The 24,619-nt window shown below is 47.7% G+C and overlaps 1 protein-coding gene across 10 annotated transcripts in view; it reads right to left on the reverse strand.

Moving 5' to 3' along the window:
- Positions 1-24,191, reverse strand: part of DCAF4 (DDB1 and CUL4 associated factor 4) — a 33,598-nt gene extending 9,407 nt beyond the window's left edge. For 4 of the 10 annotated variants that reach the window (XR_004676920.1, XR_004676916.1, XR_004676913.1 and 1 more), the window contains exons 1-11: positions 24,088-24,191; positions 13,994-14,112; positions 12,951-13,140; positions 12,614-12,710; positions 10,411-10,514; positions 9,838-9,995; positions 8,845-8,927; positions 7,681-7,783; positions 5,476-5,619; positions 4,502-4,551; positions 663-742 (exon numbers count right to left, since the gene is read on the reverse strand). Coding sequence is in view for 1 of the 10 variants with exons in the window: in XM_034992242.1 (XP_034848133.1) it covers positions 663-742; positions 4,502-4,551; positions 5,476-5,619; positions 7,681-7,783; positions 8,845-8,927; positions 9,838-9,995; positions 10,411-10,514; positions 12,614-12,702 (811 nt within the window). In the remaining 9 variants the exon portion in view is untranslated. Of the gene's footprint in view, positions 1-662; positions 743-4,501; positions 4,552-5,475; positions 5,620-7,680; positions 7,784-8,844; positions 8,928-9,837; positions 9,996-10,410; positions 10,515-12,567; positions 13,447-13,993; positions 15,147-24,087 lie in introns of those variants that run through there. The other 6 variants (XR_004676915.1, XR_004676914.1, XR_004676917.1 and 3 more) reach the window with 6 other exon arrangements.
- Positions 24,192-24,619: the final 428 nt, after the last annotated feature.

The raw sequence follows: 24,619 nt of genomic DNA on the forward strand, positions 1-24,619 counted from the left end.
GAAACGGTGGTTAACACACACTCCTGCCACACAGGCCTGCCACACAATGAAATGTCAGGCACCAGGCTGAGTCTGCATCACCTCATTTAATCCCCCCGTAACCCGACGGGGTGGGTGTTCTCTTCACAGAAGGTAAGCAACCTGTTCACGTTGGTAAGGGGCAGAGCCGGGATTCATGCCAGGTCTGCCTGAAGACCTGCACTCTTAGAGCCTTGAGCCTTGTCGAATGAGTCCTAAGTCTCTGAAAGACTGAAAACTTAATACCCAGAGTGCCACCTGGAAGGAGAAGTCCAGCTGCCTTCAGGCACACAGATCGCAAGCAACGCCAGCAGCAGGTGCCAGGCTTTTCTGCACCATCTCTACGGGCAGCCCAAATAAATACTTTAATCTCGCACTTTTAACTGTTCTGGCTGCTGAAATGACCCCAAAGGAGGGGTATGTAGGGACGTGTGCACTTGCAGTCCGAATCCTGGGTCAGGTTGCAGGAATTCTCCGACAAGTGCTTTCGCAGGCTGACTCGGGCTCACGCAGCCTGTGCTTCCCACCCCTCCTGTCCAAGCCTTGGCCACGGAGTTTACACCATCGTGGGCTGCAGCTCCTGGAGGCAGGGACCGAGACCTCCCTCAGAGCACCTCCTCCTCTGAAGGGAAAGGACTTGGTACCTGGATGACTACTGACGAACAGCGACGCTGGGAGCAGGGTGGCACAGCCCGGAGTCTCTGCGATGCCCATGAGGCAGAGCCTGCAAAAGCTGTTAAGGACAGTCAAGTACAAGGTCTCTTCTGGGAAGAGAATGGGCATTAGTACCCTTCAAGAAACTGTAACACCATGAGCCAGATTTAACACGTTCCCATATTCCATATTTAGTTTCAGATTTATTATTTATTTATATATTTTTAAAGATTTTTATTTATTTATTTGACAGCGAGAGAAGGAACACAAGCAGGGGGAGTGGGAGAGGGAAAAGCAGGCTTCCCACTGAAGAGGGAGCCCGATGTGGGGCTTGCTCCCAGGACCCTGGGATCATGACCGGAGCCGAAGGCAGACGCTTAACGACTAAGCCACCCAGGCACCCACAGTTTCAGATATTTTAAAAGGAAAGAAAATGTCACACAGTTGAAAGCCTCTCTGACCCCTCCCCAGTCCCATTCTTCCTTCTCCTCTACCCAGAATCACATTCTAAAACTGCTCTGAGTTCTGCGCCGTGCTCTATTCTTTCCACAGAGCATTTTTTACAACTCTCCATCTCCACTGTCTTCTAGATTCATCTAGGTTGATTTTGTAGCTCCAGTCTCTTCACTTCCACAGTGGAGCATGCCTTTGTATGAATATACAACTCATCTGTCTCGTCTCCCGCTGATGGGCACTTCCACGGTTTTGGGTTGTTTTGCTCTGCTGCTGGAATGAGCATCCCCTCCTGTCTTCCTGTCTCATACGTCATGTGGGGGAGGCTGCTTCACGGCAGTGTTTTCTTGAACCCACGGTACAGGTTTCATTCTGCTACCAAGCTCTACATACACACAAAGAACTGAAACACAAGTTTCATGAAGTATTTGCTCTTACTAAATATGGGACTCATTATTTTCTAGTCGGCTTCATTAAAAAAATGCCGCTCACAAATGGACGTAATGGCCCACAGAGGGAGGTCATGTCGTGCAGTCTGGAAACAGCCTGATCTGTGCTCATCTGAACGGGCATAGTAACTGCCACGTCATCATTTTAACTTCAGTTTCCCAACTACAACCGGGTGTGCTGATGCATCGGATCACAGTTGCTTGGGTTTCCTCTTCTTTGAACCTCCTGTCTGTGCCTTACCCATGTGTCTGCTGGGCTGTCTTCCAAGTGATCTGCGTCCTCTCCCTTCACAGCCAAACTTCTCTCAGAGGAGTCTGTGTTTCTCCCACTCCCTTGTCTTCCTTTCACTCTTCAGCCCACTGAAACCCAGTCATCGTCCAGTTAAATATCCTCCCCGAGGTCTCCAAGGGACTGTTTCTCACACTGATCAACACTTTCCAGCCTTGCCTGTGGCCACGCAGCGCTGTTTCCAAAGACACGCTCGGTGATGGACTCCAGAACCCCCTCTGGGAGGTCCCCTTGGACCTTCTATCACCTACATTGCCTGGCCTAGATCCTGAGCTTCTTTGACTCGTGCCTCTCCTCCACCCCTGGCTCATCCACCACACCCTCTCCCCTGCCTGCAGTCTTACAGCAACCGCCCCCCCTCCCGCCCCGGTCTGAGGTCTCACCCTTGCCAGCTTCTCATAAGATACGCCTCCAGGGCCACAGTCCTCCAGAACATCCCAGCACCAGGTGCCCCACCTTGCCAGAGACCTTCGGATACTACTAGACCACTTCCCGCTGCCCCAGGTGCCACGCTCCCTCCTGCCGCTTCCTTCTGCTGGGAGCTCCGTCCCCTCCTTCCCATGCGGGAATCACCTCCAGGAAGGCCACCCCGATCCCTCCATCCCGCCAGCATCCTGCTGCCCCTCGGACATCACGGCAGAGACCGAGCACCTGCCGTGCTGCCTGCTCTAGCACTCACAGGGATGCGTCTGCCCGACGGCCTCTGGTGGAGCAGACGCGCACAGCCCTCACTGAAAACTGTAAATGTCTGCAAAGTTTTCAGGCAACATTCCTGGTCGTCTGAACGTGTGACGTGTGCATGTCACGCTGCCTTGGATGGCAGGCTCCGTGTTAAGTATCTCTAGTTAGAGAGACTGCCGAAGCTATAAACGATAACCCTGCAGCTGGGCAGCCCAAGTCCTTCCTAAAGAAACCTCTTTTGCTTCTGGGTTTGGAGGGTGAGGATGTGGGGAGGAGTCCCTACCCAGGTGCACTTTTAATTACTAGGACTAAGATCCAAACTACCCTTACACTTCGTGTGATGCTAATGGGGCCATATCAGTTGGTCCTTTCAGAGGCCACAGGGGTCGAAGAGCCCAGGAAGGGCAGCCTCGGCCTAACCTCTCCCCATTTTGTGGGGGGAACTGCAGAGGACCGGGCTCAACAAGGTGCCATTTTGGTAAAGGGAGAAAGTTCCATGACCTTCAGCAGAAGCAGCAGGTGCACAGAAGCCTGAAGATTACCGAAGTGACCACCAGAGGGCAAGCGGCTGAAGAAGCTACCACAGACCACGCTCTGTAAACCCAATTATATGGATTTTTATTCTCTCCTTAGTGTAAGGAGAGAAACCTGGGAAAACGTCATCCTGTTTTAAGATCAGAAATGAAAGCAAGGTTCTTGTTTTCTCTCCTTTAAGATCTGGTCTCTTCTGTCCTCTGGTAAGATCATCACAGTAACAGGTGGTCCTATCCCCCCCACAGAATCCCATCAAATGAAAGCCACATAAAATTTTCAATTTACAGGCCACACAGTTTTGTGTTTGTCTTACGTAAAATGATAACCAGATCTCTAATGTACTTTAGGCTTTTAAAAATAGAGTGCCGTGGAACAAATTCAAAAAACCCCAACTGGTTCCGATTCAGCCATCATGAGCAGAAAACCCATCATGTGCCAAGCACTGTGCTAAGTGCATTCACAGATGTTAAATAATGTTAGCCCCGGAACAACTCCCGAAGTAGGTGCTAGGTACAGTGAGTGGTCAGAGTTTTAAGAACTCATTTATTATGAAAATGAACCATGGACAAGACTCATGCACATGTGGCTTTGGCTCAAACCGTATTACTCCCAGAAGCACAGGACAGACCGTTGTCTTGTCCATCATCAACAGCCCCCAGGGATTCCAGAGGAAGGGTCCAGACAGACTGACGCTGTACTCCTGTGCTTTTAGCAAAAGAGCCCTGATTGTTCTCTGAAAGGGCAGAGACTAGAATGAAGAGAGCTCTAAAGGCAGCTGTCTCTGGGGGCGCCTGGGGGGCTCAGTCAGTTAAGCGTCTGTCTTCGACTCAGGTCATGATCCTGGGGTCCTGGGATCGAGCCCTGCATTGGGCTCCCTGATCAGCCAGGAGTCTGCTTCTCCTTCTGCCTCTGTCCCCCCACCCCCTGCTCATGCCCTCCTCTCTCTCTCAAATAAATACATATAATAAAAAAAAAAAGTAAGAAAGAAAGAAGGCTGTCTCTGACAGGGACCCTAGGCACAGAGCCCACACACTCATGTCCAACGCCGAAGGATTCCCCTCCCCTTTACTGATGTCCACCCTCAGTCTCCCCCCCTAAGAGGCCTGGCCCACCCTCAAACCACTGTAGCTCTGAGCTCCTCCTCCTTCACCTCAGGAGGATGTGGGGTTCCTGCCTAAGGCTTTACCGTTCCTAAGTGTCCGGCACACAGTGACATCAGTGTCACCGTGGGAACTCCGCTATTGCTCCATGGCAATCCTCGTTCTCTACCGAGCTGCACTATTCTTTCCTAAAGGGTGAGATGTGCATACAAAATGGGACAGACCTCTGGCCACTAAGATGCCACCTCACAAACCCCACAGATGCCCAGCTCCACACCAGGGCATGGCCTGCCCACCAAACCTCTTCATCTGCCAAAAGATACAGAATGTGGGAGTCCAGGTGATTCAGCGAGGCCCAGCACACAGAGTTCACCTGGTGAGGAAGCACACAGCAAGACTGGTTTGCCCACTTGCGGAGAGAAACAGACAAATGCTTTCCTATGGAATAACTAATGCGGATGTAGACACGGGACTTCTTTCTTCAGGTCTTACTCCTTTTAAAGGGGCTGGAACAAGCTCCAGAACAGGCAAGTCTCCCCTGCTCCACCATGTAGGGCCTTGAGAGGAACAGGGAGGAAGTAACCCCCAGACTTTGGTCCTCTGTCATTAGCATGGACCTCACAGTGAGACCTCTGGTATACTCTCTGGTTTGGGGATGGAGTCTCTGCAATAGCAGGGGACAAACCTAACTCTGAAAGGCATACTGTATTCTCACTTCAACCAGAAACCATTTTCAACCTGTATCCATCTTGTGGCTCAGGTCCCAAATGAACAGAATGTCACTGCTTCTTACACATGCAGTCATCACCCCCGTGGAATTTAAAGGTTGCTCCCTAGACAGCAAGCTGTGCTGTATTATATTTATTTAACCTCTGTGTAGGTCACAGACCGGCTGAGTGACTGATGCACCAGAGGACTCCCCACTCAGCTACCTCAGCCCCCAGCCCAGGAACTCTGTGCTTGGCAAGGGCTCCTTTGGGTCACTGCAATCCTCCTGGAGGGAAGGTCTGTCCAACCAGTTAAAGAAGCCTTTCAAGCATTAAGAAGTTTCACGCCTTCTCCCAACTATCGACAGTTATTTCTCTTCCAAGAAAAGAAACTTCTGAGGCCCTTTTCTTCCCCTATGGGTTCTCAAGAGCTACGACTCCATTTTCCCTGGGGAAAATAGGTACTCAAGCTCCACCTTCTTCACAAAGTTCTCTCCTCTCCTCTGAATTGGGCCAACTACAGCAGGGCCCTTGGCTCCGAAGTGCAAAGGGGGCTGCAAGGCTCCCAATTAATGGGAAAGGCAGCGTACCTTCCGGTTGGTGAAGTAAAGGTTTTCGTGCATATGCACCTTGAGTGAGGGGGCCTTCAGACCTCGTAGGCTGATGATGCCATACTTGGAGCCTCCGACTTTGACATCATTCACTGTGAAGAGCCGGTCACTGTTGGTATCTGCCTGGAGGGAAAAGAGACTACAGGTCACCTCCCTGGCTGAGCTGCCCATCTCTCTAGGATCCCATGCTCTGTGCATTTTATTGTGAGTGCGCCTACCCACGAGGGAGCGTGGAGCATGGAGGTCATCTAACTTGCCCCTACTCAGCCCAGCTGTCACCCGGCAAGGCTGACAGCTATGTGGTCTCATAAGCAGGAGCAGGGCTAAGGGCAGTGAGGGAGCGCCGTCAGGAAGTCTGAGGTCTGTATAGTGACTCCACTCAGAATTGGGTTTGGAAGAGTCCCAATGTCCACCCAGGTGAACTGTTTAGATGGGCCATGTGGTGACATGTGGCCATCATGAAAGCCACACACAATGTGGAAAATGCTAGTTGTATCCCTGTGAAGGGGTAAAAGGAGGATACAAAATTGGATTCCCATTACACAAGCACTTTTCTCCCCACCAAGTTAAAAAAAAAAAAAAGCAAGCCCACTGCACTGAAAAAAAATTACAATAGAAAAGACTGCATTGGGATCTGAGTTTTTTTTCCACTTAAAAAATGTGATTACTAATTACTTCACAACAAAATGTGTTTTACATATATTTATATACACATACATGGGTTTGGATGCTGGTGAAAATGTATTCACTTTCCAAGTTTATTCAGAAAGCACGCTTCCTGAGTGCCTGGGTGGCTCAGTTGGTTAAGCGACTGCCTTCGGCTCAGGTCATGATCCTGGAGTCCCTGGATCGAGTCCTGCATCGGGCTCCCTGCTCGGCAGGGAGCCTGCTTCTGCCTCTGACCCTCCCCCCTCTCATGTGCTCTCTCTCATTCTCTCTCTCTCAAATAAATAAATAAAATCTTTAAAAAAAAAAAAAAAAAAAAAAAGAAAGCACGCTTCCTGAAGAATCATTACAGTGACTAGAATCAGATTGGAAAAACTGATCTCTGGGTGGCAAAGCACCCTTCCCAAAACTCCAGTCCACACAGCCAGCCAATCAGCTCTAACTCCGGGTGACTGGGAAGGTCTCTGAGCCAGTGCAAGGCCTGTGTGAGGTGAAGCACGAAGACTGGGGGCTCGGGCCACACTAAGCAGCATGTGCATCCCTACCTAGTTTTACCGAGGAACCCGAGGGAGGGGACTCCTGAGGAGAATGAACCGCAAGAAAATATTCTACTGATTCAGGTCAAATCGTACCCCCAGACGATTAAAGTAAAGCCACAGGAGTAAAGCCACAGGAGAGAATGTGAGTCCTGGAATACCCCTTACGTAAGGGTTCTCCTGTTGAGGTCTCCTGGGGCAAGACCTCAAGGGTCAGCTCTGTGGCTTCAGATTCCAGTCCTGTCCAGCAGGATCCAATCTGGATCCTTCTCCCATTCTCCTTAGCCTTTCTCTGGCCTCCAGGAAGGACAGGGCTTGCAGGGCAGGCCATGCTCTCCTGTAACCTCGAGCTTCTAGTCTAACTCGGCGGACCATGAGGTCCTCTGCCAACATTTCTCTGAACTCTGGGTTCAAGCAGTTGGCTCTGGCTTTAGCCTTGGCTTCCAGCCCAGGTCTAACCTAACGAAGAGAAGACTCTCTGCTCCCTGTAAACAATATGATAAAGGTGTGCCAGATGTGCAGGCCCAGGAGTCCAGGCCTGTGGGCCCCTGCTGCTCAGGTCAGAGCCAGCGAGCAAGGGAGTAACACATGGTTGCTACTGAAGGACACTGGAGCTTCAGGTGTGGCCACCAGATAATGCCCCTAGTCCACTGCATATCTTTTAGTCTGTAACCAACACACCCAAGGGAAAATTACTTTGTGACAGTTCTCAGTCAATGTGTGGTGGGCCCAGGCTCTCAGACTGAATGACAGAGCTATAGTGCGGGTGAGCATTGTCAGCAGGCCCGCCCTGCCAGCTCAGCACCTGCTAGCGGGTAGCCAGCAGGCACACGTTAGAACCGTAAAACCAAGGGGACACTGCCTGCTTTCATGGCACTGGCTTCCACATAACTAGGCCTGATGAAAGCCAAGGTTAAGCCACGCAGTGTCAGGGGATAAAAGCTATACCTCTGGCACCCAAAGGGAGCTCCCTCCCACTCACCAGTATGAGGTTAAATCGGTCGCTTGCCAAAGCGGAGGGATCCGAGCTCTGAATCTGGACCTTTTTCCTCTGCATGCAGCTCACTCGCAGCTCATGAGCTAAACTGCAGAGGGAAAGAGGGGCGGGGAGGGCATGGACACTGTGCCTAGACACCCATGAAGCAGCCTCCGAGGCTCTGCCCTGGCCCACACCCTGGAGATCACCTCCCCTAGTCAGCCGACTCTCCTCCCGAGTAATTCTCAGCAAGGGAGCTGAGCGGGATCCCAAATCATCTCAATTACAGAACTCTTAGGAAAACTAAGGCCAAGAAATGGGTGGACCATCCACAGGGTCAAAGAAAGTTAGAACTAGACAAATTTGGTTTTGGATCATCTAGTACAACTCTTTCCCGAGATGAAAAGAATGTGCCTGAGAAATGAAACAGCATGCCGAAGAAGAGGGCCCAATTAGTAAGAACCAGGTATGGAGACCCTTCCCTCTCCATATCACGGCCACCACCCCACTAAGAACAAAGCAGGTTTTAAGGTGAAGAGAGATCTACCTAGACCTTAACTCTTTTCCTTCTGAAGAGGGGAATACAGGAGAGAACTGCCCTACCTACTTTGGCGGGTAACCCTTGCGTGGCCCACCCTTTCTAGCTTTACCTTGAGCCAATCGCTCTATTCTGAGCCTCAGTCTCTTCTGAAAACTGGGGGAAGTACCAATCTAGCTCACAGGGTTTTAGTTGGAGTATCAGTCATCACAAGTATATGAAGTTTAGTACACATACATCCCTTTAATGCTCTCTTTTGGGTGACAACTGATTGGAAGGGGAGGCAGAAATCTCATGGTAATGAAGTTATAGGACCTTCATTACACTGACAATGATTTCGAGTAACACAGAGAAAATGTCTTGAGAAATTTCTGCTGAGTTTCTCTGCCTAGATCCCTTCTCCCTCTGTGGCCTCCTGCAGGAGACTCTCCCCTTGCTCTAAAGGGAAATGATTTTCTCAGGGCTGGTTTTAGCAGAAGGCAGGCTATGCTCCTCCCCCCTCCCCCCCACCCCTAACTGTGAGGACTCCTCAGAGTGGTTATGTGCTCTATCCTGACTGGCTTCTTGGACCATGGAAATAAGAAACAGGAAAAGAACATTCATGAAAAAAGCTTAATGAGGCTTTGTCTTACCGGCAGTAACTGGTGACATTGAGAAAACCCAGCTTGCTTTTCTGCAGCAGTGAAGATGCATTAAAGCCCATTCTGGCTATTTTCTAAATAAAACCAAAAAGATTCAATGAAGTTTTAGGTTATGGGATAATGGAGAATGTTTCTAGTTTCATAGGATCTAATGAAGAAGCAGGTGTACTAAGTTGGCAGAAATTATATGCATAGAGATCTGAGGGTCTCCTCTCCTTGGCAAGAGGAAAAGTCCATCACAAGAAAGCACATGTGAGCTGGAAAGTTGGCCTGGTGCCCATGTCTAAGCTCCCCATCAATTCACCTGGGGAGCCAGGTGAAGAGATGAAGCCACCCCACTAGTGAGCACAAGAACCGTACTGGTCACTCGGGTCTTCACCATGCTTTCCGTTTGACCAGGGGTGACCACGGAGCCCCCATAAACCCCTGAAAGGTCCTGGCATTTAATCCCCAGAAGGGATGCAGGAAATCCTCATATCCACACACCTTGGTTTTCTATTTAAGATATACAGTTACTGAAACTGTATCATACCAATTCCCAAGATTCCTCTGGGGAAGGACAAGATGTGAGTATCACTGATGAAACTTTGCAGGTAGGGCGCCTGGGTGGCTCAGTTGGTTAAGCGACTGCCTTCGGCTCAGGTCATGATCCTGGAGTCCCGGGATCGAGTCCTGCATCGGGCTCCCTGCTCGGCGGGGAGTCTGCTTCTCCCTCTGACCCCCCCCTTCTCATGCTCTATCTCATTCTCTCAAATAAATAAAAAATCTTTAAAAAAAGAAAAGAAAAGAAACTTCACAGGTAAGAAAAGGGGCGGTGGGAGATTTCTTGCCTGTTCTCATCAGAATCTCTTCATCAGATCCCTACAGGGGGAGCTCAATGCCACACCCACAAGTGCACCATGCTAAGTGTTATAGGGGCATCTAATCGGCACCTCCCATCACCAGTGGAGGGGACAGGGTGGCCACCAGGAGTGTGGAGCCCACCTTTTTCTGCTTGTCTTCTTCCTCCAGCAGCTGCAGCCTTTTGCTTTCCATCTCCTTCTGCCGGATGCCCTCCTTTGTGAGGGGGTTGCAGTTGTTATGTCCAGGGAGCAAGCGGAAGTATCGTTTCTTTTCAGGGTCAAAGTAATACCCTGGCAGATCTTTAGTCAAAAGACATGAAATCCACTTCAACTTAGAACACTGCATGGACCCACCTCTGAAGGAACCCAGGGGTCTGTCCACACCACCCACAGATGTCTGTCTGTTCTGAGGGGCAGGAGGTGGGCTAACGTTGTCAGTCACCATCCTGTGCCCATGGGGGGAGCCGTCTGCCTCAGGATCCCCATTCCTGACACAGCCCGGATGTTTAGTTAGTGTTTCAATTTGCTCCGAAATTTCCTCCAAGCCAGGAAAGGGCTGGTGACCCACATGGAGTGTCCCCACATGCAAGTGAAGACACACAGGGCTAAGCAGGGCAGCCCAAGCAGACGTAACCAGATGATGAGGTGGGACGAGGTTTCATCTTTCCCCACAGGCAGGGCCACAGGAGGTCTACTGTCCAACAGACAGCCTCACCTGGCACGGAAGAACTCCCAGCTGTGCCGGATGAGGTCGATGGGGCCTCGTCATCGCCGACATGGCCAGAATCCTGTGAGCTTTGCTGTGTCACTGAGTTACCCCTGTTGACACATAGTCATAGTAACTCACAGTGAAGGGCTGGAGTCCCAGTCATTCTCTTACCGTAGGATCCTGCAGGGGTCAGTTCAGGCAGTTCCATGGCCTTCACCCCAGCCCTCTGACCCTTCTGATTACTTGGGGAGCCCTGACCTCTCCCTTCTCCTTGAAAGCAGTTTACCTACTTCAAATATACAAAAGTTAGGACAAGGTTTTGGTTCCTCATCCTTAACAGGATGTGTGTCACAGTAAGTCCCTTTCCTTATCTCCTCACTTGAGCATTTTGTAAGGTCTTTTTGAAATTTCCAGATGAAAAGAGGAATAATCTTTGCCAATAAGAATATTATCAGCTAGGCACATTTGTCAGTTCAACAGCAGTTACAAGGCAGGTGCATTTTATTCTTTACTGGATTTAGCAATACAAAGGGTTTAAATTTTACTTGGGCACACCACCTTACAGATGGAGAAACTGGCGTTCAGGGCACAGAGGTGATTTGCTCAGTTAATACTGGGATAGAGCCATGGTTTAAACCGTTGATTTGCAAAGCTACAAGCAGCTTCTGTGGCAATTACAGGCTGAAGGATATAATGATAGAGCAAAACACCTAATTTTAGAATCCTGACAAAATCTGCTTTAAAATCAAGAACTTCCTCCCCATCCCCCAAAGGAATACAAATTGAGTAAGTATGCTGAAGGAATGAAAGAACGTTCTCTTTTGTCTGTAAATACTAACCATGCAGTTTCAGAGAAAATTATTTATTCTCCCTTTTTATGGCCTGGAGCTTTCTGAGGCAGCTCATGTGTGATCAGCAGCAAGAGGAGGAAGGATTAAGTGTCACAACAAATGTCTACATTTCTAGTCCAAGGACTGCTGCTCCATTCTTTCCACATAGAGCCCAGAAGGTGGCTGCCCAGCGTGTTTCCACATGACTCTGCCAAAGCAGAGTTGAGACTCTCTTCTTGCACAGATCACATTTTGCTACACATTGTACTCTTGTGGGAAGGCCTGGGGCCCCAAAAATATCCATGGTTCTCCTTACAAAACATACAAACATTGGGCACTGTCCTGATCGTTCTACAATATGGGTCAAATCTGTGACTCTGCCTTAGAGTAATAGATTTTATTCTGCCCCACCATGTATGAAGGGCCTACTCAGAGCCAAGCAGCCCATCAGAGGCTTTCCATGCAGTATTGCAAACCTCGTATTAGCTCTCTTTTGTATAAGAGTGACTCAGAATGATTAAGTATCTTGCCCAAATTCATATAGGAGAAGGCAGAATGTCAAATCCGGACCTCCTAATTCTGAAGCCCTGTTCTTTCCACAATATTTTGATGGTTTTTGTTACTGTTTAGGTTCACTTGTTCTAGAGAAGCATCTTGGTATTTGTCATCTTCTGACCCTGTAGCTAGAAATCTGTCCATTTTAGGAGGAGGTCTGAAGTGTGGAAGAGTTTTAAAATTGGCATGTGGGCCTCTTCTGGTGCAAAGACTTCTGCACGAAGGAAATACAATCTAGTCTCAGCACAAGATAACCCGCCCACACCAGGAGAGGACACCTCCTCACAGTCCAGGGCCAAAAGGACTTCTGGCCATAAGAACAATAAGCTGAAAGTGGAAAATGTTTGCACTGGGGGCTTCAACTCAGTATAAACTAGGTTTTACTTTCTAAGCGGGGTAGTGGGTACATGATGTTCACTGTATTATTCTGTATACACTTTTGTGTTCATTAAATACAATATGATATATTTAGCCTTTCTAAGGACTTAGGCTGAATTAATGAAATTAGATCTCCAGGAAGCTATTTTCATTGGCTGGGAAAAAAGGGAGAGAGACAGAAAAAGTGCAAACTAGAAAAATAGCTTTCCAGTTCTATCTGATACTGTCTACTTCTAAGCCTCTGGCTAATGCTCTGGCCAGAGGTCATGGTCACTCTGAAAAGAAAGAGCGTGGCCGTATCTCCTGACTACTCCAAGTGCAGCAGGCGGGCTGACTTGCGGCAGCGGCGCCCCCCCCCAGACCCTGCGCTGCGGTGACAGCCCTGGTGACTCGCGCGCACCTGAGGCCGCCACAGGGCTCGCGTGGTCCCGGGCAGCAGCACTTGCCTCTCGTCAGAACCCTGTTGCCTGAACCGAGGGTTCTGCTGGTTGCTCCTTCTCCCACGTCTTCTATTCTGCCAGCTGTTTTTATGCATTTCTTCTCCTAAAAGAGAAAAAAAGCAAGTTCACATGCAAATGGGTGTGTGTGCGCGCGCACGCGCATGCACGTGCTTTGCTGTCTGCTTGACAGCTCCTTCATGCTCGGAGCTAGGCAAGGGGGTGGCCCGACCTGGGTTCTCACCGGAGCCACCACTCCACGCCTCGCCTGTAAGGGCTGCCTCCAGGTGGAGACAGCGACGAGACCCCAGGCTTCTGGAGCCACTTCTCCAGCTACAGTTCTTACCTCACGGTTGACACCTGGCCTGCCAATCTGCTGACCTTCGTTTCCTTGGGTCACTGTGTGAGGTGATGACAGATTCTCGCAAGTACTTTAGATGGCAGCTGAAGCTGGCAGGAGAACTCTTAGGTTATTCTTCTTTCTTTTCTTTACCAGATAACACCAGAGCATATAATCTTTCAATCCACACACATCCCTATTCATAGAGAATAGTTGACAGTGAGCACTTTCTCCTGCACAATTCCAGCACCGAGCAGGGAAAACTGTGAACACAGTTAAACAACCGCCCGTGTGTAGGATTTCTCAACGTGCTTTATAAAAGTTTTAGCTCCCCGAAGTAAGCAAGCTGTTAAAGGGACAGATGTGCACATGCATTTTTTTTTTTTAAATAAGGAATGAGAAAAGAACACTTCTTACTGATATTGCCATATTTCAGGTGTCTTTTTCAAGTCTTATCTTGTATAGCCTGAATCTATCACTTAACTGCCAGTTTCAACATTGGGAATCACATTAAGAGTTGTTGTGTTTTTTTTTTAAGATTTTCTTTATTTATTTGACAGAGAGACACAGCGAGAGAGGGAACACAAGCAGGTAGAGTGGGAGAGGGAGAAGCAGGCTCTCCGCCGAGCAGGGAGCCCGATGTGGGGGCTCGATCCCAGGACCCTGGGATCATGACCTGAGCCGAAGGCAGACGCTTAACGACTGAGCCACCCAGGCGCCTGACATATTAAGAGTTCTTAAAAAGACCAAAATGGTACATGGACCAGCTGCTGTGAGTTCCATGCCTTCCCAACGCCTGATTTTTCCCCCACTCACAGGAGACAGTGATGACATCTTACTGAATATGCTTTTATTTATTTTTTACTGAATATACTTTAAAACCACATTCAAATGCCATAACAAAATTAGAAAAACATTTCTAGGGCTGAATGAAACCCAAGAATAGATTAGAAAACTATTTGCCTTTATTTCCCAACTTCTCCTTCTGAGTGGGGAATGCCTGTTGGCATCAGAGCACCAGAAGTCTGGACTCCCGGTCCAGTACTTACCCCAACATTTTGCGAATTCTGTAACCAAGGCCTCAGTTTGCTTGCTTCAGACAGTCAGTCTGCCACCCCCACGGGGCCATTCCACAACCTGGATTACTTGCACCAGATGCTCTCCAGTCCTGTGCCAGAATTAATAAGCACCACTGAAGAAAAGCATGTAGCCGTGCTGAAGGGGAGCTATGAGAAATATCTTATTTTCATCCTCTGATGAATTAAATGACTTTAATTATTCCTAGTCTGAGTCACTCCTGACAGCTCAGGGTGATATCCCTTTCCGCTTTCTTCCAGTCCTCCTTCCTTGCTAGCATAGCTCCCTACCTCACAGAGAAGAGAGATGTTGCCAGGTATGAATACTCCCAACTTCTCTCCCTTCCCTTCCACAAATACCTGCCTTTAATATTTCCAATGGTCTTCCCGCTTGTCTTGGGAGAAACGGGTGTCCTTGTGCCTTTTCCTGGCAAACCCACCCCACCTGGCTATTGCTCTCATTCCTTCTCAGACCCTACAGATACCTTTCCCGTATGTTTAACCAATTTCCCCTGTCCTTACCTCACCTATGGACATGCTCAGGTTTTTCATTTGTATGTGCTTCATCTCTGACCCAAAAGGAAGAGGATATCCTGAGCATGTGGTCTATGTGCACACATCCCACTGCTTGTTTCCCAGTCACTCTTCAACCCACTGCAGTTAGGGCTCCTCCCTCGCCTTTCTGCTCAAATGCTCTTGTGAGGTATTTAACTAATGATCCCCCTACCTGCCAAAGTTAGTCGTCTCTCTTTATTTAGCCCTTATTCCTAAAACATGTGATGCCACAAAGCTTCACTCTCCTTTGGCTTCTGGAATAGCTTTCTCTTGGGTCACCTGCCCTGTATCTGTTTTCTACTGTTCTGTCCTAGATCCTCTTCTTTTCATACATATACCATCTCACCTGCCAACACAGGTTCATCTCCAACCTCTAGCATCCCTCCTGGGCATCAACTTCTACCGCCACTCCTCCTTCCACAGCAACAGCAGACTCAGCAGGTTCGGAGCCCAGAATCTCTCCCTACTTCCCTGCCTGCTCTTGTACCTATCCATATTTCCCTTCTCTGTAAATACCACTGCCGCCCTCACCCCTGTCCAATAGTATAATAACTTTATTCAATTTCCTAAGCAACCCACTTTCATGGCTCCTGGACACCACACGCATGGGTCTCCCTAAGGATCAATCACCTTAATCTTTATTTACGAATAAAGTTGTATTTACTAACTAGTTAAGTTACAAGCTAAGAGGTACTATGCAGAGGAAGGGAAATAGGGCCAGTGTTAAGAAAACTGGTAAAAAAAGAAGCCATATTGACCTAAAGATTATTATTAGCAACTCTATAAAAAGATAAAAATTTCTCTAGATTGCACATTCTGTACATAGGACTCCAGTTTGCTTTAATTATGAAATAATGCAGGACTACATTGAAGAACACATATAATGGTAAGTCAAAGGCTTCAGATCAGGAGGCAGGAGCATGGCATGCCTGTATCCTCAAAAGAGGGGTGCGGGGCGCCTGGGTTGCTCAGTCGGTTAAGTGACTGCCTTTGGCTCAGGTCATGATCCCAGGGTCCTGGGATCGAGTCCCGCATCGGGCTCCCTGCTCTGCGTGGAGCCTGCTTCTCCCTCTCCCACTCCCCCCGCTTGTGTTCCCTCTCTCGCTGTGTCTCTCTCTGTCAAATAAAGAAATAAAATCTTTAAAAAAAAAAAAAGAGGGGCGCAAAATCAAGGACATAGTAAATAATGAAATAACTGGTGACTGCTGATTTTGGAACATTTCTAAACCACTAACTCACACAAGCACAGGGTCAGGTCCTGCAACACAAGGAGGCTGACGACATTAACTGATTTAATAAACATGATCAAGCCAAAGTCATTTAAAAAAGTCACGATAAATAGAAGTTGACTCAACACAGAAAGGGTTAGAGTGGGATGAAATGATACTTTTCGTACTTTTAAGCCTATTTCAGGGGTGGGGAGAGTGTCTTCCCCGAATGCAGACATAGTTCACTCTCAGTATCCACTTTATGCATTATGCTTGCCCTTATCACTCTGTACTAAACTTTGTACTCCCATCTCATATTAGGTGTAATGTGAATTCTCTAAGCAAAGATCTTGCCTTGTTCCTTCTGTTCCTAACACCCATGACCTAGTTGGTTCTCAGTAAATGTTCACTGAACTAAACAAAAAACAAACCCAAACAACCCTGCAGCTACTTTAAAATCCCAGGTAGCCCCTTTCTGCTCTAGGCATTTTCATTTGCTATTCAACACAGATTTACGGAGGGCCCACTGGGCCCTGGGGAGCAGGCAGAGATAAACTGTGGTTCCCATTCTCAAGACACTTGCTGATCACCAGGGACATAGTCGTGAATGAACCGATTCCTGCAGTGCCTCATAAGTGAAGACCCAGGTCTCTCCAGGTGTAGCAAAGGAGGAGGGTCATTCTTTGAGTGGAAGGGCTGGAGGAGAGACAGAGTTTGAACTGCATCTAGAAGAATGAGTGTCAGGCAAGGGGGTGAGGAAAGGGACCTGCAAGCAGCTTGGTATGGCCAGAGGCTGGGGGATGAAGCTGGAAAGGGAGGCAGGGCCAGCCCATGAGGGCTCTGACAGGATTAGACACACATGTTGGAAAGGGCACTTTACAGGTAGCAGAGAGAATAAGCTGGAAGTTAAGGACTGCTGCAGCAAGCTACGGGAGATGAACCTTCCCACTGTGGAAGTGACACTTGGGACAGAGGATCTTGAATTTAGAGAGACTCAGGAGGTGAATTTCATGGGAGAGGTGGAGACAGAGAAGTGAAGAACCAGTAAGTGACTGACTGGTAGGGTCCTGACCTGGGAGACCAAGACTAAGGACGAAGAGCAGTTTGGGGGAGAGAAGAGAATCAGTCTCATTTTGAACAAACCAATCTCAAGACGCCTGTAGAACACCAAGGCAGGCAACTGTACACAAGCTCTGGGAATCCAGAGAGGAAACAAGGCTAAGGATAGAGATTTGAAAGTCATCAACACATGGTGACAAAGACTCAGACAAATGTAGATCCAAAGCCAAATATATAGTGAGGCTTTGATTTCAAAATCAGAGATAATTTTATTGGATAGTAATAGGAAATCCAGCACGTATCAGTTTTTAGATCAGTGTGTCTCAATGAGGACAATTTTAACCACCAGGGGACATGTGACAATGATGGGAGACATTTTTGTTTGTCACAACTTGGGGGGGGAGGAGGTGGGGCTGGTGGTGGCTGCTATTGCCATTTAGTGAGAAAAAGCCATTGATGCTAACCATCTTACAATACACTGCGAGTTAATCCAGCAACAGTGCTGAGGTGGAGAAACTCTATTCTTGATAGAAGTGCTAACAATTTGCTGGATCAAATGCTGAATTCTGGCTCCTCTGGAGCTGCTCTGCCAGGCAGGTACTAAGAAGTGTTCTGAAAGGCTGGACCTGGCTTTGCCTTTCAGAGAATCTTTTAAGTACTTGAAGGAGTAAAGAGAAATAATTTCTGAGAGACCATTAGTCCGGAAAGACAATGTTAATCTCAAACAAATAAACATGATTTAACTTTTTGGAAAATGACCAGGCAATACTTATCAAGTAATTTAAAAATGTACAAGCCTTCTTTTGGGAATTGATCCTAAAAAAATAATCCAAAAGATTATAAAAATTACAACTTTCCAATCACTTTATGAGGCTAGTATTACCCTGTTACCAAAATCAAAAACATCACAAGAAAACTATATATTGGGGTGCCTGGGTGGCTCAGTCATTGAGTGTCTGCCTTCAGCTCACGTCATGATCCCAGGATCCTGGGATCGAGCCCCACCATCGGGCTCCCGGTTCCCTGCTCTGCGGGAAGCCTGCTTCTCCCTCTCCCACTCCCCCTGCTTGTGTTCCCTCTCTCGCTGTGTCTCTTTCTGTCAAATAAATAAATAAAATCTTAAAAAAAAAAAAAGAAAACTATATATCAATATATCTAGGACACAGACACACAAAATACTAGCAAACCCAATCCAAAAGCTCATGAAAAGGATTATACATGAGGAGCAAGCAGGATTTATCCCAGGAATACAAGGCTGATTCAACATAGGGAGATCAATCACTGTAATACAGCATATTAATAGAATAAATGTAGGGGAAAACCCCATGTGACTATCTCAATAGATGCAGAAAAATCACTGGGTAAAATCCAGTGGCCTCTCATGATTAAAAACTAGGAATAGAAGGTAACTTCCTCAACGTGATAAAGGGCATCTACAAGAAACTCAAAGCTAACATACTTTATGGTGAAAAAGTACAAGCTCCACCCCCTCCCCCATTCAGGAACAAGACGAGGATGTCTTTTCTCACCACTACTTCTATTTGTAGATGGCATGATCTTATAAACAGAAAATCCTAAAGAATCCACAGTAAAACTATTAGAGGTGATAGATACATGAGTTAAAGTTTCAGGATACAATCTGAAAATGAAATTAAAGAAAACAATTCCATTTACAGTAACATCAAAAATAATAACTTAGGAACTGGATATCCGCCTGCAAAAGAATGAATTTGAATCCCTACTTCACATCATATATAAAAATTAACTCTAATGGATCCAATATCTAAAACTATAAAACTTAAAAAAAAAGTTTTTTTTTAGAGAAAGAGAGACAGTGCGAGCATGAGCAGGAGGGGTAGAGGGAGTGGGAGAGGAATCCCAAGTAGACTCCATACTGAGTGCAGAGCTCCACACAGGGCTTGATCCCACAACCCTGAGATCACGACCTGAGCTGAAACCAAGAGTTGGACGCTTAACTGACTGCACCACCCAGGTGCCCCTAAAACTATAAAACTCTTAGAAGAAAATAAAGATATAAATCATCATGATCATGGATTAAGTAATGGTTCCTTAGATAGAACACCTGAAGCACAAGGAAAAAATAAATTGGACTGGAAGAGGTAGTTTCCAGGGGGCTGGAAGTAGGGGAAGAGAAGGCAGAGAATGGGGAATGACTAACTGGCACAAAGATCCCTCCACCCCCAAATATTCCTTTTGAAAGAAGCTTGTTGGGAGTCTTTTTTTCTGTTATGAGTAAGTGCTTTTCCCAGTCACCCCAAATTAGTTTATAAAGGTTCCGATTAAATTGTTTTATATTTCTAGGAATAAGAGTCACTGTTATATCCTTTCATTATCTAGGTGGTAGCTTAGTAAAATTTTTATAAGACTTTAAGTGATTTATAATGTTCCATGTGTACCTGTTTATGTTTTCATGCCACCAAATTTTTAGCTTTGGTACCAAAAGCAATAGTCACATATATAATACTTCACTATGACAGTTTTGTTTTAAAACCAGAATCAGGTTGAATGTGACTTTTATTTAAACTAAGATTTATGCCTGTGCATTCATAAAACACTGATACAGTAGTACCATATTTCCTTTACTTTGTTTGATTAAACACTTACTGAAAGGTAAATACATAGATCAAATGATGAGACTTCATGTTTCAGTAAAAGTTAAAAAAAAAACTTGTCTTTTTACTTAACTCTTCATGAAATCGAATTTTTTTAAGAGAGTGGGTAGGATAAGGGGCAGAGGGAGAGAGAGCCCAGCACCGAGCCCTATGCGGGGCTTGATCTCACAACCATGAGATCATGACCTGAGCTAAAATCAAGAATTGGACGCTTGATCGACTGAGCCACCCAGGTGCCCCATGAAATAGAATTTTTTTTTTTTTAAAGATTTTTAAAATTTACTTGACAGAGAGAGACACAGCGAGAGAGGGAACACAAGCAGCGGGAGAGGGAGAAGCAGGCCCCCCGCGGAGCAGGGAGCCCGATGCGGGGCTCGATCCCAGGACCCTGGGATCATGACCTGAGCCGAAGGCAGACGCCTAATGACTGAGCCACCCAGGCGCCCCTGAAATAGAATTTTTTAATCAGAACAACTAGATAGGATCCTTTCCTGGAGTCGACCTTAAAGAACTGGAATTGGCAGATTTCTTTGGTTTCTGTTATCTACTTATAGCATTCCCAACCAGGAATAGTGCAATAATATGAAACACTTTGAAATCCATAATCTTAAAAAAAGGAGGGAAGGGGATTATACAAAAAGACCACACATCACAGGTAAGAGATTAAAATGACTGAGTATGTAATATTTTTTAAAACCTTCATTTTAGGTCAGCACAAACTTCCTTTATTTTTTCCCCCTATTTTCAGTAGCATTTCGAGGTTTAACATAGCAAGCCAGTATAAAGTTTTACAATTCAGTCCAGCAGACCCCCTGACCCAGTTTCACTTTCCCCGGGTTCAGTTATCCTCCATTAGATCCAGAAGCAGATGATCCTCCTCCGGATGTATCCTTGGGAGATCAGTTAACAGTCTAATGCCGTGTCACAATGTCTATAAGTCGTCTCATTGCACTGGCATTTTATCATCTTACATTATCACAAAAAGGGTGAGTACAGTACAATAAGATTTTGAGACAGATCATGTTCACATACCTTTTATCACAGTATATTGTTGTAATTGTTCTATTTGATTATCAGTTATTGTTGTTCATCTCTTACTGCCTAATTTATAAATTAAACTTTATCACAGGTATGTCTGTATAGGAAAAAAACAGAATATACAGGTTTCGGTACTACCCATGGTTTCAGGCATCCACAGGGGGTTTTGGAATGTGTCCCCCTGGATAAGGGGTACCACTGTAATCCTGGATTGAGTCATTTTAAGATGAAAATGGAAACAAGTATAAGAAAATTAATTTTCTTCTGTAACATCTCAATCATCTGCTTGTTGACCCTTTCTTAGTCAACAGGTGATGTCCTGTTGCAGATATACACTTAGCTGACAGTGATCTCTGGAAACTCTGAATTTGTTCTTGTCAGTGAGCCCTCTTGCTTAACTACAGATCCCAACAGTTAAAACCAGAAATAGACAGGATGCCTAACTCAAGCTCTAACTGAAACCTATTGCTCTTATTTCTAATCATGCTTTCTTGAGGCACTGATGAAGAGGTTTTGCAATGACCAGAACATTGGAACCGCCAGGCCAGAAAAGCCCCAACAGCAACAGAATGCCTAGAAAGACCACATCCCATACATCCCCTCCCTGCCCACGATCATGGGATGCACATACCAACCCCCCAACCTGTGATCACACACTCTGTCTGTTCTTTGGCACGTACCCCTCTGAACCTCTCCCTATAAAACTCTAGGTATCCAACTTGTGGGCTGAGAGGTCAGTTAAGGCTTGAGTCTGCCACCGCCTCTGGCTGCTGGCACCTGAAATAAATTTCTCTTTCTCTTTTCTAAACCGTGGTCTCTTGAGTTACTGGCTTCTCTTGTGATGAGTTTATCCGAGTTTGTTCAGCAACAGGTTTGTTGGCAAACCTAGCCAGGAGCTGTGGTTTTGATTTGTCCAGCTCCCCGGGTATTCCTGGAGATGGAGCACTTGGCCTCACAGTGCACAAAAGCTTTCCTTTTGGTTTCCGGAGTTACTGGCTGAGCTAGATCATTGGGTAACATTCTTACATTATCTAAATGAGGTTGATAATCTGGTGGATTCCTAAAGCTTCTGAAAAACCTGTAAATCTTCCTCATCAACCTTTGGTGCATTTTGGTAGGCAGCAGTGTATACCTCTAATGCTTTGCTTTACTGCTTTTCAGTAGTGCTAAATAAATGCTTTTCAATAGTGATAAAATTGAAATACAGTATTGGTATACTTTACTCTTTGCTTTTCAGAACTGCCAATAGCTTTCTCCAGATGAAAGCTGTTTGGATAGTATCCACTGCAGCTGCCTGTAATTGGGTTCCGCCCGTGAAATAACATGCCCATCAGATGGGTTTGCAGTCTTGCCCTTTCTAATTCAGTTTAGCTTCTCCATTCTTTGCTGTTATGTTGCTATGAAGTCATTCCGTTTCATTTTTACCTTGGTTGCAAGAACTTTCAAAGGTTCACCTCCTTTGGCTCCAAGTCTGAACCCCCGCTTGTCGATAATCCTGAAGTTTGGCAAATTCCTGAATTTTTCAGGCCCTGCTTCAAATCTAGTCTCTGTAGAGGCCCAGTTGTGGGATCTCATCTGGAAGTTGGCTTGGCCTGGAAGTCGGGCAGTTCTCCCCATAGGAATGGCCAAGATTTGGCACAGTTCTCCCAAAGGCTTGTGGTTGGAAAACCCCACAGTTTCTTGGATAACTGGCCCTCCCCCTCTCCCGAGACACCTCCCCATGCCAGGGGGCTGTGGGGCAGCCTCTACCTGGACCTCTGCTCAGCAGGTGTGCTGGGAGCCCAGGGCTGAAATTCAGGGTGGGAAGAGGCTCCATCTCCCCCACCCAAGACCTCAGGTTGGGAGGCCCTGGCAGCTGGGCCTCAACATCTGGCCTGGAGTCCAACAAAACTCCTCTGAGTTGCCTGGGCCACACTGGGGCCACAGGGTTTCTTTTTGGGGTGATGAAAATGTTCTGGAATAAGATCGTGGTGATAGTCACACAACCCCGTGAATATATTACAAAACCCACTGAACTGTACCCTTTACAATGGTGGATTTTACGGTATGTGAATTATATCTCAAAAACAAAAAAGAGGGCGCCTGGGTGGCTCAGTTGGTTAAGCGACTGCCTTCGGCTCAGGTCATGATCCTGGAGTCCCTGGATCGAGTCCCGCATCGGGCTCCCTGCTCAGCAGGGGGTCTGCTTCTCTCTCTGACCCTCCCCCTTCTCATGTGCTCTCTCTCTCATTCTCTCTCTCTCAAATAAATAAATAAAAATCTTTAAAAAAAAAACACCCCCCCCAAAAACCCACAAAAAAAAAAAACCCAAAAAAGATTTACTAGAGAAGAACTATAATACTTAAAATCCTAAAAATCCAACGGAGTAATTACGATTATGGAGACTACCGGATTGTAATACGGAAAATGCTAATGCTGAATGGTTTGTAAAGCCGAATACAAAATGGCCTCTCCAAGGAGCTTGCCATGCCCACCTTGAGTTGGTTTTTCTATTTTTACAAATGAGGAAACTGAGGCTTCCAGGACTAAGTATCTTACCCAGCAGGACACAAAGAGTGGAGAAAAAGGAATCTCACCCCGGCTGGTCAGGCCCCGGGGGTTGGTTACCCACCGACCACCACCTCAAGTGTAACTTCCATTGTTATTTAAAACCAGACTTGGGAATTTCGGAATTTCGTCTGTTTCCTCCAGGAAGTTATGACAGTTTTCTCTCCGCCTTGCTGTTTCAGTCACAAGAAAGGGACTGTGGACTACCCCCCGCCCATGGTGGGCGGGGGGAAGGGGGTGGTATCACCGTTTCTGAGGTCAGCGGGGGCGGGGCGCGATGAGGCGCCCGGGACCCCGAAGGCACGAGTACGAAAAGGTGGCTTCCTCGCCCACACACGACTCGGTGTGGAGGTAAACTCGGAACGCCTGGGTTCAAACCGGGGCTCTGCTACTGACTAGTTCCGTAGTTACCCTGGACAAGCGAAACCTCACTAGGCCTCTTCCTGCGTCTGACAAAGGTACTCCTACCTACCTCACCGGGCTGGTGGGGGGGGGGACTTAGTTAAGGCTTGTAAAGCAGTTAGCACAGCGCGGAGCACTCAGTACGCGCTCAAGGTGCGTTAGCTGTTCTCACAACCTGAACTCTCAGGGAAACGGCCACCAAGGGTCCGCGCTCCAGCCAGAGGCAGGTGTGGGGTGCTACCTTCAGCACCAGGGCTTAATAAAACGCTCTCTCGGGTCCGACACAGAGCGGCGACACTCGGGGTCCCCCCACGTTCCACCGTTTACGGCTGCAGAGCCGACCCGACAGGACGAGCCGGGCTGTACACGCCCCCGGAGCCGGCGCAGCCGGAGCTCGTCGGCCCAGCCCCCCATCCACGCCACGCTCAGGCCGGCGTTCCACGTGCTCCGCTGCTCCCCGCCCCTTTCTCGGGCCTTCCCCCACGGCCCATCCCACCCCGAGCTCTGAGGGAGAGCAGCCGCAGGAGAACGATAATATTTAAAAGTGAGAACATCCTGAAAATCCAACAGGGTAATTACGATTACCGGACCGACGCCAACGGCCACCGCCGCGGCAGACACTTACTTAGTAGACGGTCCTTTCCGGCTCGCCTTCAGGGCCGGGACCCGCAGGAGTACGGTCTAAGCGGGGAAGGACCCGGAAAGACCACGATGTAGCGTCTGCCAGTTAGTTGCGTCCGTTTTTTGTGTTGTCGCAGCGGATAGGACCAGGCGGCCGCCCGTTCCGTCTCATTGGACGTGGCTTCTGACTGTCTACGCCAATAGGGTGGATCTTAGGGGGAGGGCGGAGATTGGAGCTCGGCTCCGCCCAGGCCAGGCGAGGGGGCCGCGTGTCGGCATGCGGGTCTGGGGCGGGGCCGAGCACGTTGGGGGCGGGGCCGGTCGCGTTGGGGGGCGGGGCCGGGCGGGGTAGGAGGCTGAGTTCTGATCCCGGAAGCTCGGAGGAGTCGGCTTCTTCTGGAGAAGTTGGGTGTCTGACCCAGCAACGGGTTCTTTCTCTGTCCGCAGCCAACTGATCCAGCCCAGAGTCGTCCTCTCGCCGCCCTGAGACTTGGGGGGAGGAAAGATTTTACTGTGGGAAGGACAAAGGGGTCTCT

This window comes from Mirounga leonina, unplaced genomic scaffold (genome assembly GCF_011800145.1).
Source record: "Mirounga leonina isolate KUSES-001 unplaced genomic scaffold, KU_Mleo_1.0 Mir_82, whole genome shotgun sequence".
In the NCBI taxonomy this organism is placed as follows: domain Eukaryota; kingdom Metazoa; phylum Chordata; class Mammalia; order Carnivora; family Phocidae; genus Mirounga; species Mirounga leonina.